The sequence below is a fragment of the Annulohypoxylon truncatum genome, assembly GCF_022578515.1.
Source record: "Annulohypoxylon truncatum strain CBS 140777 unplaced genomic scaffold F4807scaffold_9, whole genome shotgun sequence".
NCBI lineage: Eukaryota > Fungi > Ascomycota > Sordariomycetes > Xylariales > Hypoxylaceae > Annulohypoxylon > Annulohypoxylon truncatum.
In genome coordinates, this window is record NW_025953795.1 from 407,094 (window position 1) to 429,643 (window position 22,550).

At 50.3% G+C, this 22,550-nt stretch overlaps 8 protein-coding genes across 8 annotated transcripts; 6 read left to right on the forward strand and 2 right to left on the reverse strand.

The window, feature by feature from the left end:
• The first annotated feature begins 309 nt into the window (after positions 1-309).
• F4807DRAFT_394436 (FCH-domain-containing protein) lies at positions 310-2,919 on the forward strand. The gene is made up of 3 exons (XM_047995935.1): positions 310-438; positions 551-2,324; positions 2,390-2,919. The coding sequence occupies exons 1-3, from the start codon at positions 394-396 to the stop codon at positions 2,785-2,787; spliced, it is 2,217 nt and encodes a 738-aa protein (XP_047856086.1). The 5' UTR covers positions 310-393; the 3' UTR covers positions 2,788-2,919.
• A 697-nt stretch (positions 2,920-3,616) lies between these two features.
• F4807DRAFT_418262 (tannase) lies at positions 3,617-6,632 on the forward strand. Its single transcript, XM_047997294.1, has 3 exons — positions 3,617-4,779; positions 4,848-6,300; positions 6,413-6,632. Exons 1-2 carry the CDS (start codon positions 4,291-4,293, stop codon positions 6,186-6,188), a joined length of 1,830 nt encoding a protein of 609 aa, XP_047856087.1. The 5' UTR covers positions 3,617-4,290; the 3' UTR covers positions 6,189-6,300; positions 6,413-6,632.
• On the forward strand, positions 6,633-7,498 carry F4807DRAFT_418265 (uncharacterized protein). Its single transcript, XM_047997295.1, has 2 exons — positions 6,633-7,040; positions 7,146-7,498. The coding sequence occupies exons 1-2, from the start codon at positions 6,911-6,913 to the stop codon at positions 7,340-7,342; spliced, it is 327 nt and encodes a 108-aa protein (XP_047856088.1). The 5' UTR covers positions 6,633-6,910; the 3' UTR covers positions 7,343-7,498.
• A 3,567-nt stretch (positions 7,499-11,065) lies between these two features.
• Positions 11,066-13,006, forward strand: F4807DRAFT_394467 (DnaJ-domain-containing protein). Its single transcript, XM_047995936.1, has 3 exons — positions 11,066-11,477; positions 11,542-11,630; positions 11,709-13,006. Exons 1-3 carry the CDS (start codon positions 11,400-11,402, stop codon positions 12,787-12,789), a joined length of 1,248 nt encoding a protein of 415 aa, XP_047856089.1. The 5' UTR covers positions 11,066-11,399; the 3' UTR covers positions 12,790-13,006.
• A 112-nt stretch (positions 13,007-13,118) lies between these two features.
• F4807DRAFT_394522 (S-adenosyl-L-methionine-dependent methyltransferase) lies at positions 13,119-14,656 on the forward strand. Its single transcript, XM_047995938.1, has 2 exons — positions 13,119-14,108; positions 14,222-14,656. The coding sequence occupies exons 1-2, from the start codon at positions 13,271-13,273 to the stop codon at positions 14,389-14,391; spliced, it is 1,008 nt and encodes a 335-aa protein (XP_047856090.1). The 5' UTR covers positions 13,119-13,270; the 3' UTR covers positions 14,392-14,656.
• F4807DRAFT_394482 (uncharacterized protein) lies at positions 14,350-15,932 on the reverse strand. Its single transcript, XM_047995937.1, has 3 exons — positions 15,364-15,932; positions 14,785-15,307; positions 14,350-14,701 (listed from the first exon to the last, which is right to left on the reverse strand). The coding sequence occupies exons 1-3, from the start codon at positions 15,818-15,820 to the stop codon at positions 14,539-14,541; spliced, it is 1,143 nt and encodes a 380-aa protein (XP_047856091.1). The 5' UTR covers positions 15,821-15,932; the 3' UTR covers positions 14,350-14,538.
• A 1,717-nt stretch (positions 15,933-17,649) lies between these two features.
• F4807DRAFT_394552 (ankyrin) lies at positions 17,650-20,840 on the forward strand. The gene is made up of 4 exons (XM_047995939.1): positions 17,650-18,284; positions 18,336-19,008; positions 19,061-19,146; positions 19,204-20,840. Exons 1-4 carry the CDS (start codon positions 17,809-17,811, stop codon positions 20,396-20,398), a joined length of 2,430 nt encoding a protein of 809 aa, XP_047856092.1. The 5' UTR covers positions 17,650-17,808; the 3' UTR covers positions 20,399-20,840.
• On the reverse strand, positions 20,763-22,213 carry F4807DRAFT_418274 (marvel domain-containing protein). The gene is made up of 2 exons (XM_047997296.1): positions 21,298-22,213; positions 20,763-21,238 (listed from the first exon to the last, which is right to left on the reverse strand). Exons 1-2 carry the CDS (start codon positions 21,568-21,570, stop codon positions 21,029-21,031), a joined length of 483 nt encoding a protein of 160 aa, XP_047856093.1. The 5' UTR covers positions 21,571-22,213; the 3' UTR covers positions 20,763-21,028.
• Between the last annotated feature and the right edge of the window lie 337 nt (positions 22,214-22,550).

The following is a 22,550-nucleotide window of genomic DNA, read 5'->3' on the forward strand; positions in this document are numbered from 1 at the left end:
ACCTACGTAGCTGTCACGAGGCGGGGTACGCCTATGTATGTAGACGACTAATAAAGGAGAGTACCGAGCAGCCGGGCATGAACGCTCAGGCGGCAGGTGGCCACTTACTTAAGCGTAAAGTATTAGGTTCTAAAGCGTTAAGTTCCAAGGTTGCAAAGTGGATAATAAAGTGGGCTGTGCTAATGTTGCTCTACATTTCGCAACCCTTTGCATCATTCTCCTAATCCTAGCACCTACACCTACAATCACATTAGCTCTTGTTGTGTCTTATTCATGACATGGAATTGTTATTCGAACCGATTTGCGCAACTAACTCATCCTACATACCAAAGACTTCCCATAGATCCGTCACTTTTGTGCCCATATGCTTAAGGTCGTTACCAGTCCTTTGTAATGGCTGAGGTGGACGTGGCACCGACCTTTGGTGCTGAGTTAAAGGTGTGTGTTGACCGTTTACCACGAGTCTTACCTTTCCCTTCCAACTACCTTACCCAGGCACCTCATCCACCTCCGGATAGTCTCACTAAATAGTGTTATTCGTTTGCTATAGGATGGCTTTAAACCCGCCAGCGCCTGGGTGGGTAACGGGATTGCCTGGCTTGACGATATCCAAAATTTCTACCGAGAACGGGCTGTTATCGAGAAGGAACACAGCGCGAGGCTCAATGCCTTAGCTAAGAAGTATTTTGAGAAGAAAAACAAAAAGACGACTAGTTTGAGTGTTGGCGACACGCCTGCTATGACCCCCGGTTCTCTCGAGAATGCTTCTCTAACTATATGGACTACTCATCTTACAACCCTCGAATCGCTAGCAACCGAGCACGAGAACTATGCGAACGAACTTGTACAAAAGGTTGCCGACCCGATGAAGCAATATGCTGCCAAGTTCGAAGAGCTGCGCAAACGTCATGTCGAATATGCCGCCAAACTAGAGGCCGAAAGAGATTCCTCCTACGCTGATCTTCGTAAAACTAAGACCAAATACGATGCCGTATGTCAAGAGGTGGAGAGTAAGCGAAAGAAGACGGAGTCCTCTTTTGACAAAGCGAAGGCCCAGAGTCACTACCAACAGCAGCTGCAGGACATGAACAATGTCAAGAACACCTACTTGATAGCTATCAACGTGACCAATAAGCAGAAAGAAAAGTATTATCACGAATACGTCCCTGAAGTGCTAGACAGCTTGCAAGACCTCTCGGAATTCAAGACTATGAAATTGAATGCCTTATGGTCTACCGCGGCGAGCCTGGAGATCACAATGCTGCAGCAGAGTAATGTCTTGGTCGACCACTTAGCTCAGGAGGTCACGCGAAATCAGCCGCATTTAGATTCTATGATGTATATCCGCCATAATATGGGTACTTGGCAAGAACCAACTGATAAGATGTTCGAGCCCAGTCCTGTGTGGCACGACGACGACCTCATGGTCACCGACGAGGTGGCCAAAGTTTTCTTACGCAATGTGCTTAACAAATCGAAGAGCCAGTTAGGGGAACTCCGGCGGGAAGTTGACAAGAAGAGGAGGGAAATCGAGGGTATTAAACGTGTTAAGCAAAGGATACGTGAAGGAACAGAGAATAAGGACGAAGTACAGGTCGTGTCACAGATTTTCTCCATGCAAGAAGATTTGCATCAAGTCGACCGAAAACGTCTTACAGCTGAGGTCGAGACATCAACCATTACATCAGCTGTGGGAGATGTCACTCTTGGAGCTAAGAATCATAATTTCAAATCGCAGACGTTCAAGATACCGACCAATTGCGACCTGTGTGGAGAAAGAATATGGGGTTTATCGGCAAAGGGCTTCGATTGTAGGGATTGCGGCTACACGTGCCACAGTAAATGCGAAATGAAGGTCCCTGCGGAATGTCCCGGTGAGCTGTCCAAGGACGAGCGCAAGAAATACAAGGCAGAACGGCAAGCGGCAGCAGGAGCTCTACTGAAACCTCCATCCGGACCGCCTGAGCACGTCGCGGAACTACCAACTTTGAGTCGGTCAAATACTATGAATTCTTTGAGCTCTGGGTATGCGGCTAGTGCGAATAGGTCAATAAGCGGCTCGGTAGCAAGCCCGCGCTCCCCTGCGGAAGATACACCACCTGAACCTGGTCCTCGGCCTCCTGTAAAAAAGAGTCGCCTTGTCGCTCCACCACCCACCGCCTATATCAGTGAGCTGCCCGGTAGCTCGGTCTCGCCCTCAGCTCCGGCCCCAGCCGCTAAGGCTGCCGAGCATAAGGGTAAGATGCTTTACACATTTGAAGCGAGTGGCGGTGACGAGGTCTCTGTGCCCGAAGGGCGGGAAGTAATTATTCTCGAGCCTGACGGTAAGTGTTATACCACCCCTTTTAATTACGTCCAATATTTTCAATATTTACTCATAATATTACAGACGGGTCAGGATGGGTGAAGGTCCGTGCCGGTTATAAAGAAGGGATAGTACCAGCGAGTTACCTGGAAATCTTCCCCAACCCCATCGTTCCTCAAGATACGGGCTCTTCGTTAAATAACCGTCCCGCGTCTACTTATTCAAATTCGGGATCATCAGTGGGCACAGCTGGTCCTACCGTCAAAAAGAAAGGCCCGGCAGTCGCGCCGCGTCGCGGTGCTAAGAAGTTGAAATATGTTATTGCCATGTACGACTACACAGCACAGAGCGATGCCGAGCATAGTATGACCGAAGGTGAACGATTTGTGTTGATTAAGGATGATCCGGGAGATGGATGGGCCGAAGTAGAAAAAGGGGGTGCGACAAAGAGTGTGCCTGCAAGTTACGTACGGAGCGCATAATCTTACAGCGAAAAAACCAGTTACCTACCTACTTACGTTTGACTACCGGCTTTAGCATCAGTTGGAGACTCATGGATCATGAAGTATATGGATATGAAATGGCATTGGATAGACGGCGACATACTTACGTACATATGTAGCGAATGATGTTGATAAGCCAAAAGTGTTGAAAATATAACGTACAATAGGGCTGTCTTGGTGGAATAAAAATTCGGTCAATCACACTACCAGTTTGATCTAGGTGGTTTGTTTCTCCGGTCTACATGGATAGGAGGCACTCAGCCTCATCTCAGGCCAGCCCTAGCTCTAAAGGACCAACTTGGGATAATTTAATAGCGCTCTCAAACCCAGCCCCGGAGATCAGCTACGGCGGCTTCGGACCCAATCGAAACATCACATGTTTACGTATTCCCGGTGTTCCTCTTTGAATAATATGGAAATTCATCGAGGATCTAACCAATGCCGGGCTGGCGAATCTGATTGTTGTAAAACTGGGGTTTAGGTCAGGGATCGTCATCACTACCGGACCATTTCGTGGGGACCCCTTGACAAGGCTAGATAGAAACTTTCAGATGAGCAACGAAGAGGTTTATCTTTTCCCCTGTCTCGTCTACACTAAGTGCTTCTATTCTTCATTGAAAAGCGGTCGATGTATGGATATGGCACTGTAGGTAGGTAATATCCTACTCGCTTAATGACGCGCTTAGCTGAGGGTTAGGTTCATTTTAGGTGACGCGTCACCAATTCGGCCCCATTGGGATATGAAAGGACTGACTGACGCGGCGGCGGACCCTACCTAGCTTCGCTGCCACGAGCAAAATGCACCACTGGGACTTGGCTGAGCTAGCCATTTACCAATTCTGAACCTATACATAGACAACGGGTTATGCCGAATGATGATACGACCTAGTCACCATGGCCCGTCCAACGCTAAAGCTTCATGAGTAAGGTCCTCTGGTGGACAGGGTTTTCTATGAGTTGAACTTGAAACTTTGACTCTAGAATTTACTAGACATGGCAGACATGGCAAGATCTATTATTGCGCATAATTAAGCCAACTTCAACTTAGGCACCGTTGGGTATGTCGTGTAAAAGCCGAAGCTACACTAGTATGGGAAAACCCATGGCGGGCATGGGACCGTTGTGACGATCCGAATAAACATTGCCACGGCGGCTGCGTTGGGACCAAACCGGTGCTATCGGCCGGTCCACCACGTATGCCATGACGCGACTTCGCCCGGCACTCTTTCGTAAGCTAGGAGAGCAGCCGAACCATAACCAGTATGTTCATAGCATCATGTTATGAGGCTGAGCCAGAATGCCGGGTCAATTAAGCTACTGGACACAATACTACGGTCTAGAAGATCATGGGTGGATTATATGTATTAGTACTCAAATCCGTTCCCGGGCTTCATCATGAGCTTCAAGCTTTCTAGCTCGAGGGAGTTTCATACCTCAAACCTAACGTTCGCTTTTTTCCCTATATACTTTCGTTCTTGAAAGATGAAGAGATTTTTGGGCTTATCGGCGGTCGCCGCTTTGGCGACGGCCTCGAATACGACGACCTCGTCTATCTCCGACGTCTGCACAGTGTCTAACGTGCAAGCCGCCCTTCCCGCCAACGGCACTCTTCTTGGAATCGACCTGATCCCCTCAGCGGTGACGGCCAGCATCGTCTACAACGCGACAACTGGTGCTGGCAGCACGGGTGGTTCGACGTCTGCTAGCTCTACCACGTATACTTATTGCAATGTGACGATCCAATACACTCACACAGGCAAGAACGACACCGTTGTCGTTAAGTACGCCTTCCCGCAGCCCTCCGACTTCAAGAACAGATTCTATGTCGCCGGCGGAGGCGGTTACTCGCTCTCTACCGACGCTACTGGCGGCCTTCCCTACGGAGCCGTCGGCGGTGCTACCGATGCCGGATACGACGCGTTCAGCAACAGCTACGACGAGGTAGCCCTGTACGGCAATGGTTCGATCAACGTGCGTAACACCGAGATTTCCTTACCACTTTTTCTAGAGAAATGACTAATTTCTAACGAACGTTACAGTGGGACGCGACATACATGTTCGCATACCAGGCCCTAGGCGAGATGACCCAAGTCGGCAAGCCGCTGACGCGGGCCTTCTACGGCCTAGCAGACAGCACCAAGGTGTACACCTACTTCGAGGGGTGCTCGGACGGCGGGCGCGAGGGCATGTCGCAGGTGCAGCGGTTCGGGGCCGAGTACGACGGCGCGGTGACCGGCGCGCCCGCCTTCCGGTACGCGCACCAGCAGGTCCTGCACGTCTTCTCGTCCGCCGTTGAGCACACGCTCGGCTACCTGCCGCCGCCGTGCGAGCTCGACAAGATCGTCAACGCCACCATCGCCGCCTGCGACCCGCTCGACGGGCGCACCGACGGCGTCGTCTCCCGCACGGACCTGTGCATGCTGAACTTCAACCTGTCTTCCATCGTCGGCGAGTCTTATTATTGCGCTGCCGAAAACAGCACCTCCCTCGGCTTCGGCTTCGACAAGAAGAAGCGGTCAACCACCCTGCACCCCATGAACATGCGCACCCACAAGCGCCAGGCCCAGGGCAGCACCACCAGCTACCAGCCGGCGCAGAACGGCACCGTGACTGCCGAGGGTGTGGCAGTTGCCCAGGCCATCTACGACGGCCTGCACAACAGCGCCGGCGAGCGCGCCTACCTCTCGTGGCAGATCGCGTCGCAGCTCGGCGACGCCGCCACGACCTACAACAGCGACACCGGAGCCTGGGAGCTGAACATCCCCAGCACGGGCGGCGAGTACGTAGCCAAGTTCATCGAGCTCCTGGACCTCGACAACCTCTCCACCATGGACGGCGTCACCTACGACACGCTCGTCAACTGGACGAACATCGGCTTCGTGCGGTACCTCGACAGCTTGCAGACCACGCTGCCGGACCTAACGCCCTTCCAATCCTCGGGCGGCAAGCTTCTGCACTACCACGGCGAATCGGACAGCTCCGTGCCGGCGGCCTCGTCGGTGCACTACCACCAGTCCGTGCGCTCGACCATGTACGGCAACCTGACGGACGCGGAGGCGCAGGCCGCGATGGCCGACTGGTACCAGTTCTACCTCATCCCCGGCGCGGGCCACTGCGGCGCCAACTCGCTGCAGCCGGGCCCTTACCCGCAGAACAACATGCAGATCATGATCGACTGGGTCGAGAACGGCGTGCGGCCGACGCGCCTCAACGCTACTGTGGCTTCTGGCGCGAACGAGGGCGAGACGCAGATGCTGTGCCAGTGGCCCGAGCGGCCGCTGTGGTCTGGAAATACGACTGATTTCGATTGTGTTACCGACCAGGCTTCGATCGATAGCTGGACGTACACTTTCCCGGCTTTCAAGATGCCTGTTTACTAGACAACCCTAAAGAGGATTCTGTTGGTTTTGGTATAGGAACTGCGGTGAGCTTTATACTCGCTAGCAGTAAAACTAGGGGAACAAAAATGAACATAGCGTTTTTCTAGTGTGACTGTATATAAGAATTAGACTGCATCGTCAGTTATAGGGAAGGGGACAATTTGTCATGGAAGATACCAATACGTAATATAAAATACTGATACACTTCGTTCTCAACTTCTTACATTCGTTTGCTAGCAACGAGAGCTAGTTAAATCATTACAGTCCCCCAAGTTATCTCTGAGACTTCTAAGTTGATGGGATTTGTAATGTTTGAACGGCTTGACCACATAGTTCGGAACTCCGGTGATGAATATGCCAAACAGTCCGCTTACTACCTTTTCATGTAAGCGATAATACTATTCTTTTTGGTCAAATAAGTAGTGGAGTGGAAGAGTATAAATCTAAAAGGAGGAATATAGCGATTTAAAATATCCAGATGAAAATATTTGATAGAGGTGTAAAAAGGGGTTAAGTTTCCAACAACCTTACCTAAGCAGAGCTTATTAATAGATAGAGCTCACTTCAGCCAATCACATACACTAGATTCCTTACGTTATACCACATTTGTCGTCCCATCCCAGCTAAAGTGCGGAGGCGGCTCACTGACGACCAAATCCCTCACTAGCACTCAGATATCTCACAATCTCATACCAGCTCTCAGCCATATCACCACCGCGAAAATGGTCTACACAATAGTCGTGCACCTGCGCTCCAAGCCCGGCGCGGAGAACATCGCCAAAGTCCACGCCAAGCTCAACGAAGCATCCGCCGTCTACTCCAAGGACAAGGAGACCATCTCCTGGTTCGTCAGTAAGTCATCCTCTCACCTCTCATCTCTCACCCCCATACCCATATTACTATACCAATTCCCCCCCGAAAAAAAAAAAAAACATGGTACGTGCTAAATATCCCCAGTGCAATCCGTCCACGACCCCCAGGACTTCACGATCGTGGAGCGGTACGAGAACGAGGGGAGCCAGAAGTATCACCTCGAGAACCCGTACTGGCAGACCTTTGACCCGTTCGTCGTACCGCTGCTGGAGAAGCCCATGGACTTGCGGCGCTTCGAGGAGCTGGTCCCGGTCTCTGGAGAGGAGGCGTTGCTGAAGTAAGAGGGCTGTCGCTTACCTAATGTGGTGAGAGCCGGGTGGGTTAGATGAGTAAAAAGTGAAAGTAAAGAGTAAAAGGGGCGCATTCTCGTGTAGATCCAAAAAAAATCGATAGAACTATCTAACTAAGCAACTCATACCCACGATGATATACACGGTTCGAGCATTGATGTTCATTTTATTCTCATTTCCATTTTCATTTCTACAATGTTTAGATATAAAAAAACCTATGCCTCAGTATCAATATATCAAATATCCAATACCACACCGGCCTGATGCAAACACAGCCACATCATGACCTATTCTTCGGCATCTTCCTCTCCTCCAACTCCTCCAAATCCTTCTTCTTATGAAAATGCGGCGCCACCTCGTTAAGCCACTTAGGCAAGATCGGCATGCAATTCCTCATGTACTCCTTGTTGGTCAGGACCAGCTCATAATACAGCACCATCTTCTCGGGCGGGTCGGACTTCATCAGCACGGAGCTGGGGTGGATCCACACCGTTGTGTTGTTCTTGACCGTGCGGTAGCTGTCCCCGCTGCGCTGCAGCTTCGCCGCGTTCGGGAAGAAGCCCGCTGTCAGCGCCTTCTTGATCGGGTCGATGTTGGCGGCTCCGCATGAGCTCGGTGCCACTTCCACTCGCTCGCATAGCTTGGCCAGTTGGTCACGGACGTCGCGCGCGCGCGTGAGCGAGCGCTGCTGGAGGAAGTTCTCGCGGGCCCAGATGGGCGAGAAGTCGCTGTCGACCCATTGGTTCCAGATATTCAAGAGCGTCAAATGGTCGCCGCCTTCCTTGACGGTAAAGCGGTTGCGAGCGCTATCAGCGTGTATCTTCTTGTCTTTCGGCCGGAAGAACAACGCCGACGCTTCGCTTAACATCGACACTATTGATAGCACCTCGTCGACGCACTTGAATTTGTCGGCGGCAAGAACGGCCTTGGCAAGCATCGGGTCAGTAGGGAACTCGGCCATCTGCCTCCCAACCTTGGTAAGTTCACCTTTATGGTTGAGGGCTTGAAGAGCGAAAAGTTGGTTCAAGGCTCCGATTAGAGACTCGGTTGGGGGTGGGTCCATGAATTCGAACTCAAGAAGCTGATTAATGCCTAATGATTTTAACAACAGTACCACACTGTTGAGATTGGTCCTTTGTATTTCTGGCGTAGTAGACTCGTCCATCTCGTTCTCATAGGCGTACTTGGTATAGAGACGAAAGCATTTACCAGGAGCAACACGACCGGCACGTCCCATACGTTGGTTTGCGGATGCTCGCGAACATGGTACGACGACTAAATTTGACATCCCAGTTGCTGGGTTGAAGACGTTTTCTTTCACGTACCCAGGATCGATGACATAGATAATACCATCAATCGTCAAACTTGTCTCAGCGATATTGGTAGCTAGAACGACTTTTCGAGCTCCCTTGGGAGTAGGTTCGAAGATCTTGCTCTGAAGATCGGAGGGAAGATTGGCGTAGATGGGACAGACAATTAACTCTTTCACTCGATTGCCAAGTTTTCTTGCGGTCTCGGTCAGTTGCAGTTCCGCGGCCTCGATTTCATCTTGACCAGTTAAGAACACCAATATATCACCCGCGCCTTGAGTAGAGTGAATCTGGAAAACGGTCGTGATAGCTGCTGTCAAGTAGTTGGCTTCAGGGGCTGGGGTGAAGTAGACGTCAACATCAAATTTGCGTCCTGGAATGTTGAAGATCGGACAATCGTCAAAGTACTGAGAAAACTTCTCAGCATTCATCGTAGCTGAAGAAATAAGGAGTTTTAAGTCCGGTCGTTCCCTAGCTAAATCTTTGACCAAGGCAAGCAGGATATCGGTATGCACGGTCCGTTCGTGGGCTTCATCGATCATCAGGGCTGAATAGCCCGCAAGGTCCGGTTCCGTCATGAATTCTCGCAGTAACATACCGTCTGTCATGTACTTTATGACAGTTTTATCACTGGTATTATCTTCGAATCGAATCGAATAACCAACTTCTTGCCCGCATTTAACACCCATTTCTTCCGCAACTCGGGCTGCGACGCTCATCGCGGCAACTCTTCGAGGTTGCGTACACCCAACCTTAAGGCCTCCCTTCGTATAACCGGCCTCGTGTAGGTATTGCGGTAGTTGGGTAGTCTTTCCACTACCCGTCTCGCCGACGAGAACAAGGATTTGGTGTGTTTCTAAGGCTTTGATAAATTCATCCCGGTACACGTAGATGGGCAGACTTTTTCTGGTCTCCTGGATAGATAAGGCCTTGTGTTCCGCAGCATCAAGTTGAGCTTGTAAGAATCTTTCCTCCTGTGTTAACGCCTTCCTATCACCAGTCATTGTTGTGGCCTGAGTCCACTGAATGTACTGATCTGGATCAAGAACAGGAGCATATTGGTCGTCATATTCTCTTTCCGCCCTATTAATTTGGGCTTTTGCCTTTTGCGTCTGCTCCCGTTCCCACTCCTCGTGTTCTGTGGTAAATTTCTCTTGGCCATATTCGTCTCGTTCGACATATCGCTTGTACAGCGCATCCTCTTTTCGCTTCTTGTCTATTTTCCCCTTCTCCGTGATATAGTCTTCCGGCATATAGTATCCATCGCGATGATCATCGATTCGTAATCGTTCTTCAGCTAGTCGCAGGATTTCTCGATTCTTCGCAAACTCAGCTCTTTCTCGCTCGGATAACCGTACTCCACTCCTTAGCTCTTCAGTCTCTTCGGCGACTTGTTTTCGTAACAAGGCCAGTTTTTCCGTTTCCCTCTTTTTCAGGTAAGCTTGCCTCGAGTGTTGACGAAAGTCCGACATGGCGGCTCTGTTCGAAGCGAGATCCTCAGCTAGACGTTGACGTTCCTTATCTGCTCTACCCTCTGATTTCGACTTGCCTCCATCTCTTTCCTTCAGCCGCTTAGCAAAGGCCTCTCTCTCAGCTATGTCGCGCTCGGTATCAGATTCGGCACCGCCTTCTTCCCCATCACGCTCGTCGTGGCTTAACTTCACGCGTTTACGTTCCGACTCTTTAAATTCCGGTTCCTCGTCACGTCCGTCATCGGAAGCCTCAGGCTCACTTCCAGGCTCTTCGTCACCCCATCTATCATCGAAGTCATCCTGATCGCGCTTTCGTATTGACTTCGACTTTGATTTATGCGAATCTCGACGGGGCGAGCGGCTGCGACTCCGGGTACGATGAGACTTTTGATGCGAGTCATGACGAGAACTGTACTTTTTATCCTCGTCGCGACGTCGGTGTTTAGACTTCTTCTCAACCTTTTGCGGGCCTACTTCGTCCGCGTCCATGGGGACGAAAGCGTATCGTTTGCCGCTCATAGTTGGTTCTCTTGGTTGACTCGTTCGTTGCCTAGCGGCGGGAGAACCTGGGCTGCTACGGCGATAGGGGAAGGAATTTGGTTTTGTAGTCCTCGACCTTATATTTGGGCCTTATAGAGTTACGTCAAGATCTGAGCCCATTGAGGAGTAGCGGTAGTGTCGCAGAATTCGATGTTGGTGATGTGAACGGTGACGAAGCTTAAAAGTTGTCGCGGGAAGCTTTCGGTGTTGGCCAAGTTCTAGGTATTTTTTAGACTGCCTGGATCTAATGGAGTCAACTAAAAGTCGTAGCCAATTAAATCACCAAACGTTACCAAGACAGACGTATGTCCCCACTGTATAAGGTTAGCAGGGCTTATCTTATCTTAGCGGGTCAGATTTCCCATCTCAGCGGGTTCTTACCGTTTTTACCACGTTGACACGCTGGTATTTTGCGAGGGCCGACGCTATAATAGAACTAGCTGCATCTTTCGATCCCTTCTAAACCATTTCCATACCATAATAAACTTCCCAAATCGTATATCCCAAAATACCACGCTGGCCAATTCTAGAGCTCACATGTTCGTCGATCTCCATTCATGGGACGATTGTTGTTCAAAGGTGTTACAGCGTCGCCCATAGAATCACCTATATCTTAATTGGATTTACAGGTATCTTTGTCGTCTGGATTTAGAATTGGAAGACACTTGTCCAGTCCTAGTGGTTGGTGGTTAAGTAGGCTTGCGCAAGCCGCCATTTTTTGGCACGATGCTTCTACGATGGGTGACCTTCGGGTTACTCTTTATCCTAGCGCAGCTTGCTCTCTGCGCCGAGGATTTCTATAAGGTCAGTCTGTTCTCATCTTGCCACCGAAGCTATAAATGACCTATTACTAATGGCGTACCACCAGATCTTAGGAGTAAATCGTGATGCGACGGAAAAGCAAATCAAGTCGGCATACAAGCAACTAAGCAAGAAATACCACCCAGACAAGAATCCGTAAATCCACCCTTCCATTGCACAGCAGAGCGTAAAGCCAGCGCCCCAAAACAGTAGCTAATGCGTCGTCATTCTCAGAGGTGACCCAACAGCCAAGGACAAATTTGTCGAGGTCTCCGAAGCCTACGAAGCGCTATCGGATCCCGAGTCGCGGAAGATATACGACCAGTACGGACACGAAGGGCTGAAGCAGCGCGGCCAGGGCGGCGGGCACCACCACGACCCCTTCGACCTGTTCAGCCGCTTCTTCGGCGGTGGGGGCCACTACCAGCGGGGGCAGCCGCGCGGCCACGACGTGGAGGTTAAGGTCGGCATCAGCCTGCGCGACTTCTACAACGGCCGCGAGACCGAGTTCCAGTGGGAGAAGCAGCAGATCTGCGAAGAGTGCGACGGCACGGGGTCGTCCGACGGCCAGGTCGACACCTGCGGTCACTGCGCCGGTCGTGGTGTCCGTATCATCAAGCACCAGCTGGCGCCGGGCATGTTCCAACAGATCCAGACCACCTGCGACGCCTGCGGCGGCCGTGGCAAGACAATCAAGCACAAGTGTCCCGTCTGCGGCGGAAATAGGGTTCTTCGCAAACAGACTACCGTGTCCTTGAAGGTCGAGCGCGGTGTTGCGCGCGATGCTAAGATCGTCTACGAGAACGAGGCCGACGCGAGCCCCGACTGGATCGCCGGCGATCTCGTCGTCACCTTAGTTGAGAAGGAGCCCGACTTCGAGGAGAACCCTGACCATGTGGACGGGACCTTTTTCCGCCGCAAGGGCAACGACCTCTTCTGGCGCGAGGTCTTGTCTCTCCGGGAAGCCTGGATGGGCGATTGGACTCGCAATATCACGCATTTGGACGGCCACGTCGTCAGGCTAGGGCGCAAGCGTGGGGAGGTCGTGCAGCCTGGACACGTCGAGACGGTCGAGGGCGAGGGAATGCCAATATGGAGCGAGGATGGGGACTCGGTGTATCACCAATACCAATTTGGGAAGCTGTACGTCGAGTACGTCGTGATACTGCCGGACCAGATGGAATCCGGAATGGAAAAGGAGTTCTGGTCCGTGTGGCAGAAGTGGCGGGGGAAGCTCGGCATCGACCTGCAGAAGGACAGCGGCAGGCCAGAAGTGCCCGGTCCCGCGGCTCAGGAGGGAAAAGATGAGTTGTAATGGTCGTAATGATACCTGATCCTATATTATAGATATAGAGGCGCAATAGATGTGTGCAATGTACGAACGATAGAGCTTTCGCACGGTGTGTGATATATGGTACGCTGACCAATGAGGATTTGGAGATATTCGCACAAGTTACATTTCTATAAAGTTAGACTAGGGGTCCCAATCATCTCTAACTGAACTAAAGCTGAATCTGGGTATAAGCTGATTTATCCCTGTCAGGGCATCTGGACCGCGTACAGTATATTGTGAGTCAAATCCTTTTTTCTTCGTAGCAAGGCTAACTAACGGGCAGGCGAAATATAAATACGACCCGACTCCCGCCTTCTTCCGTCCCCCACCCCCTTTCCCCTTCCTCTTTCTCTTCCACTTCCTCTTCCTTCCATTCCCTCTCCTCTCCCCTCTCCCCTCTCCCCTACCACCTACCCCTATCCCCCCTTTTCGCCAACACACCATCCCATCCCATTCAATCACCATGTCTTCATCCTCCCCCCTATCCCAACCCCAATCCCCCTCCTCCCTCCTCACCCCCCTTCAAACCCTCAAAGAAACCATCCTCGGGCTCCTAAACCCCTGGGTCTTCCTCTCCCTTTCCGCCTCCTACCTGCCGCGCACCATTCTCTCCCTGATCCAGCAGCGCCGGTACTCCGTCCTGCTCTCCCCGTCGCGCCTGCGCGAGGCCTGGTTCACCGAGTTCTGGACGGGCTTTGCGGGCCCCAACATCCGCCTGAACGCGGGCCCGCGCGTCGTGGTCCCGCTACTGCAAGGCCGGACAACGGGCGGCGACGTGACGGACGCGCCCGTCGGCCCGCCCATCAGCGGCACCGTGATCGAGGTCGGCGCCGGCGCCGGCATGTGGGTGGACGTGTATCGGCAAGTCGCCGACATACGGGCACCAGAACCAGGATCAGGAGAAGTAGAGGAAGAAAAGGGGGAAGTCGCGGAAGGGTTGACGAAGCGCAAGACTGGTGGTAATAGCGACGGCGAGAAAGGCGTCATCACGCGCGTCTACGGCGTAGAGCCGAACCCGAACCAGCACCCGCACCTGCGGCGCGCGATCGCCGCCGCCGGGCTCGAGGACGTGTACCAGATCGTGCCGGTCGGCATCGAGGACCTGGACAACGAGTCCGCCTGGGACGGGCGCGTGGAGAAGGGCAGCGTGGACTGCGTCGTGTCGATCTTGTGCTTGTGCAGCATCCCCGAGCCGGAGAAGAATATCCGCGAGCTGTACTCGTATCTGAAGAAGGGCGGGAGATGGTACGTGTACGAGCACGTGCGCTGCGAGTATAGCTGGTATATGCGGTTGTATCAACGTGAGTCCATGTTTACTTACCCCTTTTTAGTCCTTCCTCTACCAGATACCTAGAAGGTAGTTAAGCGAGAAAGGGAAGAAATCAATGTATCATTCTAACATTCGCTTCGGTAGGCGTGGTAAACGTATTCTGGCCGTACTTTCTCGGCGGATGTTTGCTGTCTAGGCCGACGGAGACGACAATTCGAAAAGCAGGATCTTGGGAGAAGATCGATGTTGGACAACCCCCAATAGAGCAATGGTATGGTGTCGTTCCTCACATGTTAGGCGTATTTACGAAATGATATATTATCCCGACATTATCACGATGTACAATGAAAAAAGAATTTTTTCACTTTTTTTTTTGATAAACTATTTAGGGTTGTAGCGTACAATCATAGCCATCGTTTCATTCCGTTCAATTCATTCCTTCACCTGATAGCTGTACTTTCTCACAACCCCCTATGGCCTTCCTGAGCGCTTGCTGCATTATTTCTGTGGTTGCGTCCATGTTTATGATCGCCATGTTCGACCACAGGTTCGCCAACATGTTGCCGCATAGTAGAAGGAGGTACCTGAGCAGCGTCGGTAGGATCTTTGGCAACAGAGTTCCCACTTCCAGAAGTTGTTAACTAATTTTCATTCCAATATAAAAAGCAGTCGAAAGCAGTGGTATGAGGCGGTAAATGCTTACTTACGACTGGTAAGTCTTGTTACCGCCGAACGTTTTAGAATTGTCGAGATCCGAATCGACTCGTGGGTCTAACTTGTTGACAATGTCGCTCTTGTGAGGACCGGCGGTGCCAGGAGCGGGACCTGGACCGGAGTGAGCGGCATGCGTTCCGGTCACCCCTTGGCCGTGCGTACCAGTGGTTGTTCCGGTTGTACCATGACCATGTGTGCCAGTGCCGGTAGTTCCAGTAGTGCCGTGAGTACCAGTAGTACCGTGGGTGCCGTGAGTACCATGAGTGCCGGTAGTACCGGTAGTACCGTGAGTACCGGTAGTGCCATGAGTGCCATGAGTCCCGTGAGTCCCGTGGGTACCAGTGGTGCCAGTAGCACCAGTTGTACCGTAGCCAGCACCTCCCGAACTACCATAGGTGTTGCCTGTGGTGCCTGTGGTGCCTGTAGTACCGTAGCCGGCGCCAGTGGTACCAGCAGTACCAGAGCTACCATAAGTATTTCCAACAGTACGGCTGCCATCTCGGTCGCTGTCGACACCTATATTCAAGTCAGTTCATATGCTAAAATTATTCTGGGGAAACTTGGGGGCGTACGAGGATCGGTAGTGTTGGCTAGGCGAGAGTTGTGTGGGCCAGCAACTCCTTCGCGGCCACTGCCACCGTAGTCGCCTGCGGCGTTGCCTGCATAACGACCAGACTGGTCAGAGTCGATTCTGGGGTCGACCTTGTTAGCGACGTCTGATCGATGAGGCCCAGCGGTGTTCTGTCCCGTGGTGCCTGCGCCTGTGCCTGTGTAGCCGCTAGAACCAGTAGTTCCTGTGGTGCCAGTAGTGCCAGTGGTGTAGTTATCACCAGTGGTGTAGGGCTGAGAGCCGCCGACAGTCGATCCAGGGGCAGCGCGGTGATCGCGGTCGCTGTCGACTCTCGGGTCAGTGGCGTTACCAACACGGCTGGTGTGAGGTCCGTGAGCGCCTTCGGGGGCACCTTGGGTAGTAGAAGAGTGGTGGTTGCCGGAGACGGCTTCCTTGACCTTATTGATAACACCAGACATGTTGATAATGTTCTATTGAATTAAAGTTGCTAGTATTGAATGTCAAGATTTGCTTTTAGGTTGTTGTGGGCGAATATGAGAATTGGTGGTATGATGGTATGATAATGATGGAAAACAAAACAACCCGATTGAGCTGAGGTACGTTGACTTCTTATATGATGTGAAGCAGGCTGCACTTGCCCAATTTTCAATGTTTCCATGCTCCTTTCTCAGTTTGACGCAGAATGTCATCATCGATAATCTCGATCAGGAGTCATAGCTTCCTGTGTTTGCCAAATTACATGTACACCTTCCACGGCTTGGTTGAAGGATTTCACCCAATCATTGGAAATGACGAAGCTAGAAAGTTAGATAAAGCCTTTCTTACTTCATCCATCGTCATCACCCCTGATTTAGGAAGTGTCATCCTGGGCATACACGCTTTTAGAAACTTGCCGGGAGATCTGATTCGGGTAGAATAAACTCAAAAAGTACTTAGCGCTCAATCTCGTCTGTGGCTATCCGCCCTAGCGGCCCCGAGACTTCAACCTCGGAGCTCTTACTTGCATATGTACATCCATATTTACGGACGTGTGCGCCTACCTTTCATGTACTTACTTAGGAGCCTTGTGGCTCATCTCTTGGCGTCATAGTGGGAGACGAAGTACCTAGACTTGTGGCGGCCATCTCCAAACAGTTACCGGTAGGCAGGTAATATGAAGATTAGCGGAGAGTTAAAAGAGCCCGTCCGGTGTTCGTTGGTTTCGTATTACGTACGTAGTGGGAAGAGAATGGCCCGATTGGATTGGTAACCTTAGTATTCAAGTTTGGATTCATACTCTAGTATGAAGTGAATCTGAATCAACCATTGCCGGTATCCGGGGAGATCTCACAGTCCTCCTTGTTGAGAGATGGGAGTTGGTTCCTATCTGATTCCTTACCTTGGTGTTTACTGGTTGAAACTGTGGCTAATGACACTTTGAAGTCACACAACGTGGCGTCACCCCACCATGCTTTAGCCTCATATGCCCCACATGATGCTGTCATAGATCTCTCATTGCCAAGTTATCGACTTCTTCTTTTCATTGTGTAATTCTCGTCAAATAAGATTTCCATATGGACGTCTTTGTTTCACCTGCAGGCGATCACAAGCAAGGTTATAGTCAGGCTGTTACGTGTATATTGCAATAAGACATGACTGTACCCAAAGCGGATTTGCCTTACGAATTACAGCCGATGGGACGCCACGCAACTGACGATTAATTCGGCCTTTGATTACTTACGCTTTCTTTATTGTCGCTGGTCTGCTTGTACGGGCTTGTTGGACTAGGTACGTACTAGTTCAATATGTCGTTGGCATGAAATGACCATCTGCTTGCTAGGAAGAATAGTATCCTTGAAGATACTGGGATCAGGGGAGTCGGTTTGCTACGGCTGGTTGGGTACCTACATTAGATCCGATGGCTAGGGGAAACGGGATTAATTCGAGTATGGCTAATGTCGTCATGTTTCTAAAAATTCACCATATGCACATTGTACGTCCAAACTATCATTCTCTCTATTCTCATATACCCGAGTATAGGCGTAGATCAACCTATTCTAATAGCGAAGTAATCGCCTTAATAAGGATTGGTCCCATGGCCAATAGAAGGCTGTTAACAATCAAAACAACTGCTTACATAATACGTTAGTCTGAGACATCCCTATTCTTTCCATCTACTAGGCAACTTACTACGGGAAAGCCTCAAGTGAATCTATCAATGTTAATATAGAGAAAATGCCTTGAACTCCATATGCGCAGCCTCAGTTAGTTGGGGCTAAGTTGATGCTAGCGTATGGTTATAGACTGCCTTGCAGTAAGCCCAGCCGTTTTCTCTGCTGTCAGCCTTATGGAACTGTCAACGTTTCTATGTCGGCCATAGCGATGCGGACAGAAGCGGGGTCATAAGCAACTGGGTGTTGGATAATGATGCCTTTTCCCACCTGAAGAACTCAGATGCAAAGACACCATGGATCCGCTCTCGGTCACCGCCAGCACCATCGCTCTTATCCAGGCAACGGTGGGAATCGCAAAAGGTATTCACTTCCTCCGCTCGTTAGGCCAGATACCCCTCGAGTTTAGTGGGCTTTTAAACGAACTTTCCACCTTGCAGGCGGTAGCCGAACAGGTCAAGACGGTGCTTCAAGAGTTTGATGGCCCGCCATCGACCACGACTTCCCATATCCCTCTCGAAGGTCTCGATCCCAGCATCCTTGTTTCTTTAAAAGATGACTTGGCCCAGACAACCAAGGATTTGGAAGCCATATGCGATCGGCTGAAAACACCTAAGAAACAGAGCGAAAAGCGAAAAGCTAACGACAAAGAGAATATTTCGAAGTGGAGATGGCAAAGGGAGAAAGATAACATCGCGAAGCTTCAACGAAAAGCCAGACAGACTAGACAAGATCTGAGTTTGTGCTTCTCAGCTTTTACTACATCTCAGGCGTACGCACGTAAACATCTCTGGATTTATGGCATTAAACTGACAGCATTTAGGCACCAGCAAACCAAGCTCACCATCAACATACAGGAAGCACTGTGTACCTCAATGCAGAATATTTCCTTGCTTCAAGCTCAATATGAATCGGTGCGGGAAGAAAACCAAGCGCTTCACAGGGAGCTTCAGGGCTCCATCGCTCAGCTCAACCAAGGCCTAGCAGAGGCCGTCTCCAGACCTACAGCCGATCACATCGACACTGAACCCCATCTCAAGAGATCTACTTCGTGGCTAGTAGTGTACCTAAGCGCCTTTCTCGTTCCGGTTTGCTCGTCCCCTTGTATGTGCAGTTGTCATCGACTTAAGCGATCGCGGTCACCGAGTTGGCTTAGTTCCTTGATTGGTGGCCTATTCCTGGAGTATAATACAATACCACTCGTTCAGAACATTCAATGTGATGCAATTTCCTGTAAAGCGAAATCACCATCATCCTTACGGCTCTATTATACTTTTCCCCTGTGGCTTTTAGCACGTTCAATCGAGATCGCTGTCTCTTGGACTAGCCTTACTGGATCTGGCTCATCGCTTCATCTTCGGGTTCCTAGGGTCCTTGGACGACATAGAGTTTGGCGAGCTATACAGTTCGGCGACATGCGCTGGATTCGAGCTCATATGGCGAAGAAAGATATATTTTGTACGGATGTTAATGAACGGGGAGGGACGCTTGCTATAGTGAGAGAAGGACCTCAATCTTAGATCTGACAAAGCTAATTAAAAGAGATAGGTTGCAATTCAATATTGTCGTCTTGAAATGGCCAAGTTCTTCATCCAACAAGGTTGTGACCTTCATTCAAAAGATGTGTTCAGTCGGTATGTTAAACATTGCCAGGACTAAACTTCACAGGGAACGTAGCTAATTCATACAAGCACAGTGTCATCGATAGCTAAGGAAATAATGCTATGGAAGAGCACTCGCAAGCAACGGAAACATGAGCGTATATTGGAAGAATTTTTATCGCCGTTGGGGTTGAATACACACGAGTATCAAGCTATTTTGCAAGGGAGGGTTGATACTCTTCTTTCATCAGGACTAGCTGGTTTGAACCGCCTTGGCGATTGCGGATACGCGCCCTTGCACTGGGCGATATACAGGAATGATAATAATGCAGTGCAGGCATTACTAGCAGCTGGAGCGGAGCCAAATCTTTTGACTGCGGCCCATTTTACGCCGCTTGCTATGGCTGCGTGGATGGATTGCGTTGATATCGCCGAATTGCTTCTAAACAGTGGAGCAGATGTTAATCTAGCCAGTCCGAATGATGGGACAACGGCGATTTATAGGGCATTTGGAAAACCGCAAATTCTGCGGTTGCTATCGGATCACGGGGGGCACATCAATTGTTTCACACACTTTGGCTTGGAATCCCCACTCGATTGGGCGTCAAAGCACTATTATGACTGGACTTTTGACAAGATGACTCAAAGTTCATGGGCAGAGTCTTTGCCTTGTCTTATCAGTATCGGTCTTGATATCAATAACCAAGAGAACCCCAATAGAACAACTCCTATCATGATGGCGCTTGGGAACCGGAATACTATCCTTCTCGACTTGCTTATCGACGCAGGTGCCCGACTAGATGTTCTTGACGTCGATCAGTCTAGTATATTACATTATACGTCGATATCACCAAAACTTGAGTCTATCGAGGTTCTCCGCCGCGCTATGATCAGCTGTATAGACCCTGATATGCCCAACATGTTTGAAATTACTCCTATGCTATCAATTACGCAGCGGATGTATATGCCCGATGACGAGCTTGACCCTGGGGAGCGTCGTGTTACTACCGATGAGTTTTGGGCGTTTAAACAGCTTATCGATGAAATCCGTGAGCGGTATGCAGAGAAGAGGCGTTTGGACTTGAAAGAAATCAAGCAGAACGAGCGAATTCTCGAAGGCGATACCAAATCAGACGGCACTTCGAAGAGTGACACCCCTGTTAGCATCAACAGCGTCGATGCGTGCTGGGGCGGTAGTCAGGCCTCTTCGCTAGGGAGTAGAGAAGGGGGCGTGATCCGCGCTAGATCTGATTGCAGTGGATGCGAGGAGTTTTTTGACTCCTAAAGCCACCGCAACGATGAAGTTTCGTCTGTTTGCTTAAGGTAAGAACGGAAAAAAATGGCTTCATGGCAAGCAGAAAGCATCAAGGTCAACGATGTCGCTCGAGATTAGCGACATATAAAAATTTAAAGAGGCAACGAAGAATGCTACCCCTGCAAAGACTATTCCTCATGGAATTAGGTCGTTTTCAAGAGAAGAGAGTTTGGGCGTGAGTATACAGAGGCAATTCAACGGCTCTGGTATCCAATTGTCCATGCTATGACCCTTTCCTTCTTTAAGATTTCCTAAATGGTTCACAGCTCTGTCATCTGAGTGATTTTCTAAATCTATTTCACTTTAAGTCTGGTGGTCAGGTATTCCAAAAGGTATTAGATTTATATTCCGTTATTCCGGGTATCTTTCGTGATAATAATATACGCTCATTTCCATAAGCGCCAGTGCTGAACAATGTCCCAAAATACCTAACAATATCAAGCCAACCTAAACCCCCAACCCCAACGCCGTCATGTGTGGGACTCGAGAAAATTTGGTAATCCGGCGAGTGACATTAAGCCATAAGGTTCGTTGGATTAAGTCACAGTACACCATTAAGGAATTGTGAGATGCAAGTTGTCGATTCATCTCAGGGGGCCCTTAGACGCGAGATCTGTACCAATTGCGGCGGCGGTAGGCACGGGTTTCCTTCTCGCGAACCCAGAAGATGCCGATGATGGTCGAGACGAGCCAGCATATAGCAGACAAGAAAGCGAAGGCGATGACGGCTTTCCACTTTCCGCACTGATCGCCGTTGCGGAAAGACACATTGCGCCAGTCAAAGGCACGTCCGCACCCGCCGTCGAGAGACTATCCAGGATATTAGCATCTACTGCAGTTTCCTATGTAATAACATGGAGATGACTCACGTTAACTATCAGGCCGAAGGCGGCAAACCAGCAGAGAGAAATGATGAGATCAACAGGCCAGTGGGTGAAGCTTCCGGCGAATGGGAAGAGCCAGATGATGGCAAGGAAGATGGCAAGAGCAGCTACCACTTCCGTGTAGATGAAGCGGCCCTGGTTCCAGCTGCTGGTGTTGTGGACGTCGTGAAGGTATTGGCCATTGATTCCGGCGACGATCGCGGCGAACGCCAGCTCCGCGAGGCGGAGGATCATAGAAAAGATGTCAGTTATAATCATTTTGCCCGTGTGGATATGTCGGTTCTTTGTTAGAGGTCTGCTAAGATATATGCAAGAAGGTGTAGTCAGTTACTACGTAGATGGGTGATCTACTAATCGGGAGAGGTCAAAGATCGAGAAGATGGGATTTTATAACTTTTCCAAGATTTCCTTTCGGGCAACTAATCAGGTATTTATCGGCATCTGGAGCTGTCCAGTCTGATTCACGACCGGAGCTATGACGCCTCCCGGACTTACATACTTCATAAGTAGGCCAAGCAATGAAGCCACTTAGATTAGGTAGGCTAGATACTAGGTTCACCCTGAACTGCCCGAACGCAGGCCAATAATCAGGCTGGTCACAGATCGCCGCCACAAATCAGGATTCTTGGTGACCCGTTATTTACGGCTTGCAATGGCGTACATAGCTGGAGATCGGTCAATCACCCCAGCATCGGCGTAGAGAAGACGTTTTGAGATCTTGTAAGACGTGTCAACCAGTGCGCGAACCAATGCGGTGGGCGCGTGTGGTATCATGTGGACTTCATTCAAGGGTTTAATGGGCCCGTTCATTCGAGAAGTACGTGGAAAGCCGCGGCCAACCAGATCACCGGCTTGTGTGCCTTGACCGCGTGTTGTGTTGTCAGGCCTCATTGCATTGGCAGATATTGATGAGGTCATGAAATTTTGGCACTAATTGGCATCCATGCGGAAAGCCTAGACTGAAACATCTGATGCTTACGTAAACGCTTGGGGCTTAGTTCGATACGTGGATGATCTGCTGCGGGGCCGGCACGGAGAATTACTTACGTAAGGTGGCTGAGTTCACGTGGGAAATGGGTCTGAGATCTCGAGACATTCAAAATGATCGGATCTGTTGCCGAACGGAGTACCTAGGTACTTTCTACACCCAGACCTACATATCTAACTTAGACTTTTTGACTTGACTTTCATCAATTTTTATGGATGTTAATTATTTAAAGTAATTAAAAAGTGGTCCG

Coding starts and splice junctions, on each gene's coding strand:
- F4807DRAFT_394436 (XM_047995935.1), top strand. CDS start 394: ATGGCTGAGGTGGACGTGGCACCGACCTTTGGTGCTGAGTTAAAG. Junction 439..550: donor CCTTTGGTGCTGAGTTAAAG/GTGTGTGTTGAC, acceptor CGTTTGCTATAG/GATGGCTTTAAACCCGCCAG. Junction 2,325..2,389: donor AATTATTCTCGAGCCTGACG/GTAAGTGTTATA, acceptor ATAATATTACAG/ACGGGTCAGGATGGGTGAAG.
- F4807DRAFT_418274 (XM_047997296.1), bottom strand. CDS start 21,570: ATGATTATAACTGACATCTTTTCTATGATCCTCCGCCTCGCGGAGCTG. Junction 21,239..21,297: donor CCTTCGGCCTGATAGTTAAC/GTGAGTCATCTC, acceptor TATCCTGGATAG/TCTCTCGACGGCGGGTGCGG.
- F4807DRAFT_394522 (XM_047995938.1), top strand. CDS start 13,271: ATGTCTTCATCCTCCCCCCTATCCCAACCCCAATCCCCCTCCTCCCTC. Junction 14,109..14,221: donor GTATATGCGGTTGTATCAAC/GTGAGTCCATGT, acceptor TCGCTTCGGTAG/GCGTGGTAAACGTATTCTGG.
- F4807DRAFT_394482 (XM_047995937.1), bottom strand. CDS start 15,820: ATGTCTGGTGTTATCAATAAGGTCAAGGAAGCCGTCTCCGGCAACCAC. Junction 15,308..15,363: donor AGCCAACACTACCGATCCTC/GTACGCCCCCAA, acceptor ACTTGAATATAG/GTGTCGACAGCGACCGAGAT. Junction 14,702..14,784: donor GGTAACAAGACTTACCAGTC/GTAAGTAAGCAT, acceptor AACTTCTGGAAG/TGGGAACTCTGTTGCCAAAG.
- F4807DRAFT_418265 (XM_047997295.1), top strand. CDS start 6,911: ATGGTCTACACAATAGTCGTGCACCTGCGCTCCAAGCCCGGCGCGGAG. Junction 7,041..7,145: donor GACCATCTCCTGGTTCGTCA/GTAAGTCATCCT, acceptor AAATATCCCCAG/TGCAATCCGTCCACGACCCC.
- F4807DRAFT_394552 (XM_047995939.1), top strand. CDS start 17,809: ATGGATCCGCTCTCGGTCACCGCCAGCACCATCGCTCTTATCCAGGCA. Junction 18,285..18,335: donor GCTTTTACTACATCTCAGGC/GTACGCACGTAA, acceptor GACAGCATTTAG/GCACCAGCAAACCAAGCTCA. Junction 19,147..19,203: donor TCAAAAGATGTGTTCAGTCG/GTATGTTAAACA, acceptor AATTCATACAAG/CACAGTGTCATCGATAGCTA.
- F4807DRAFT_418262 (XM_047997294.1), top strand. CDS start 4,291: ATGAAGAGATTTTTGGGCTTATCGGCGGTCGCCGCTTTGGCGACGGCC. Junction 4,780..4,847: donor ACGGCAATGGTTCGATCAAC/GTGCGTAACACC, acceptor CGAACGTTACAG/TGGGACGCGACATACATGTT.
- F4807DRAFT_394467 (XM_047995936.1), top strand. CDS start 11,400: ATGCTTCTACGATGGGTGACCTTCGGGTTACTCTTTATCCTAGCGCAG. Junction 11,478..11,541: donor GCGCCGAGGATTTCTATAAG/GTCAGTCTGTTC, acceptor GCGTACCACCAG/ATCTTAGGAGTAAATCGTGA. Junction 11,631..11,708: donor TACCACCCAGACAAGAATCC/GTAAATCCACCC, acceptor CGTCATTCTCAG/AGGTGACCCAACAGCCAAGG.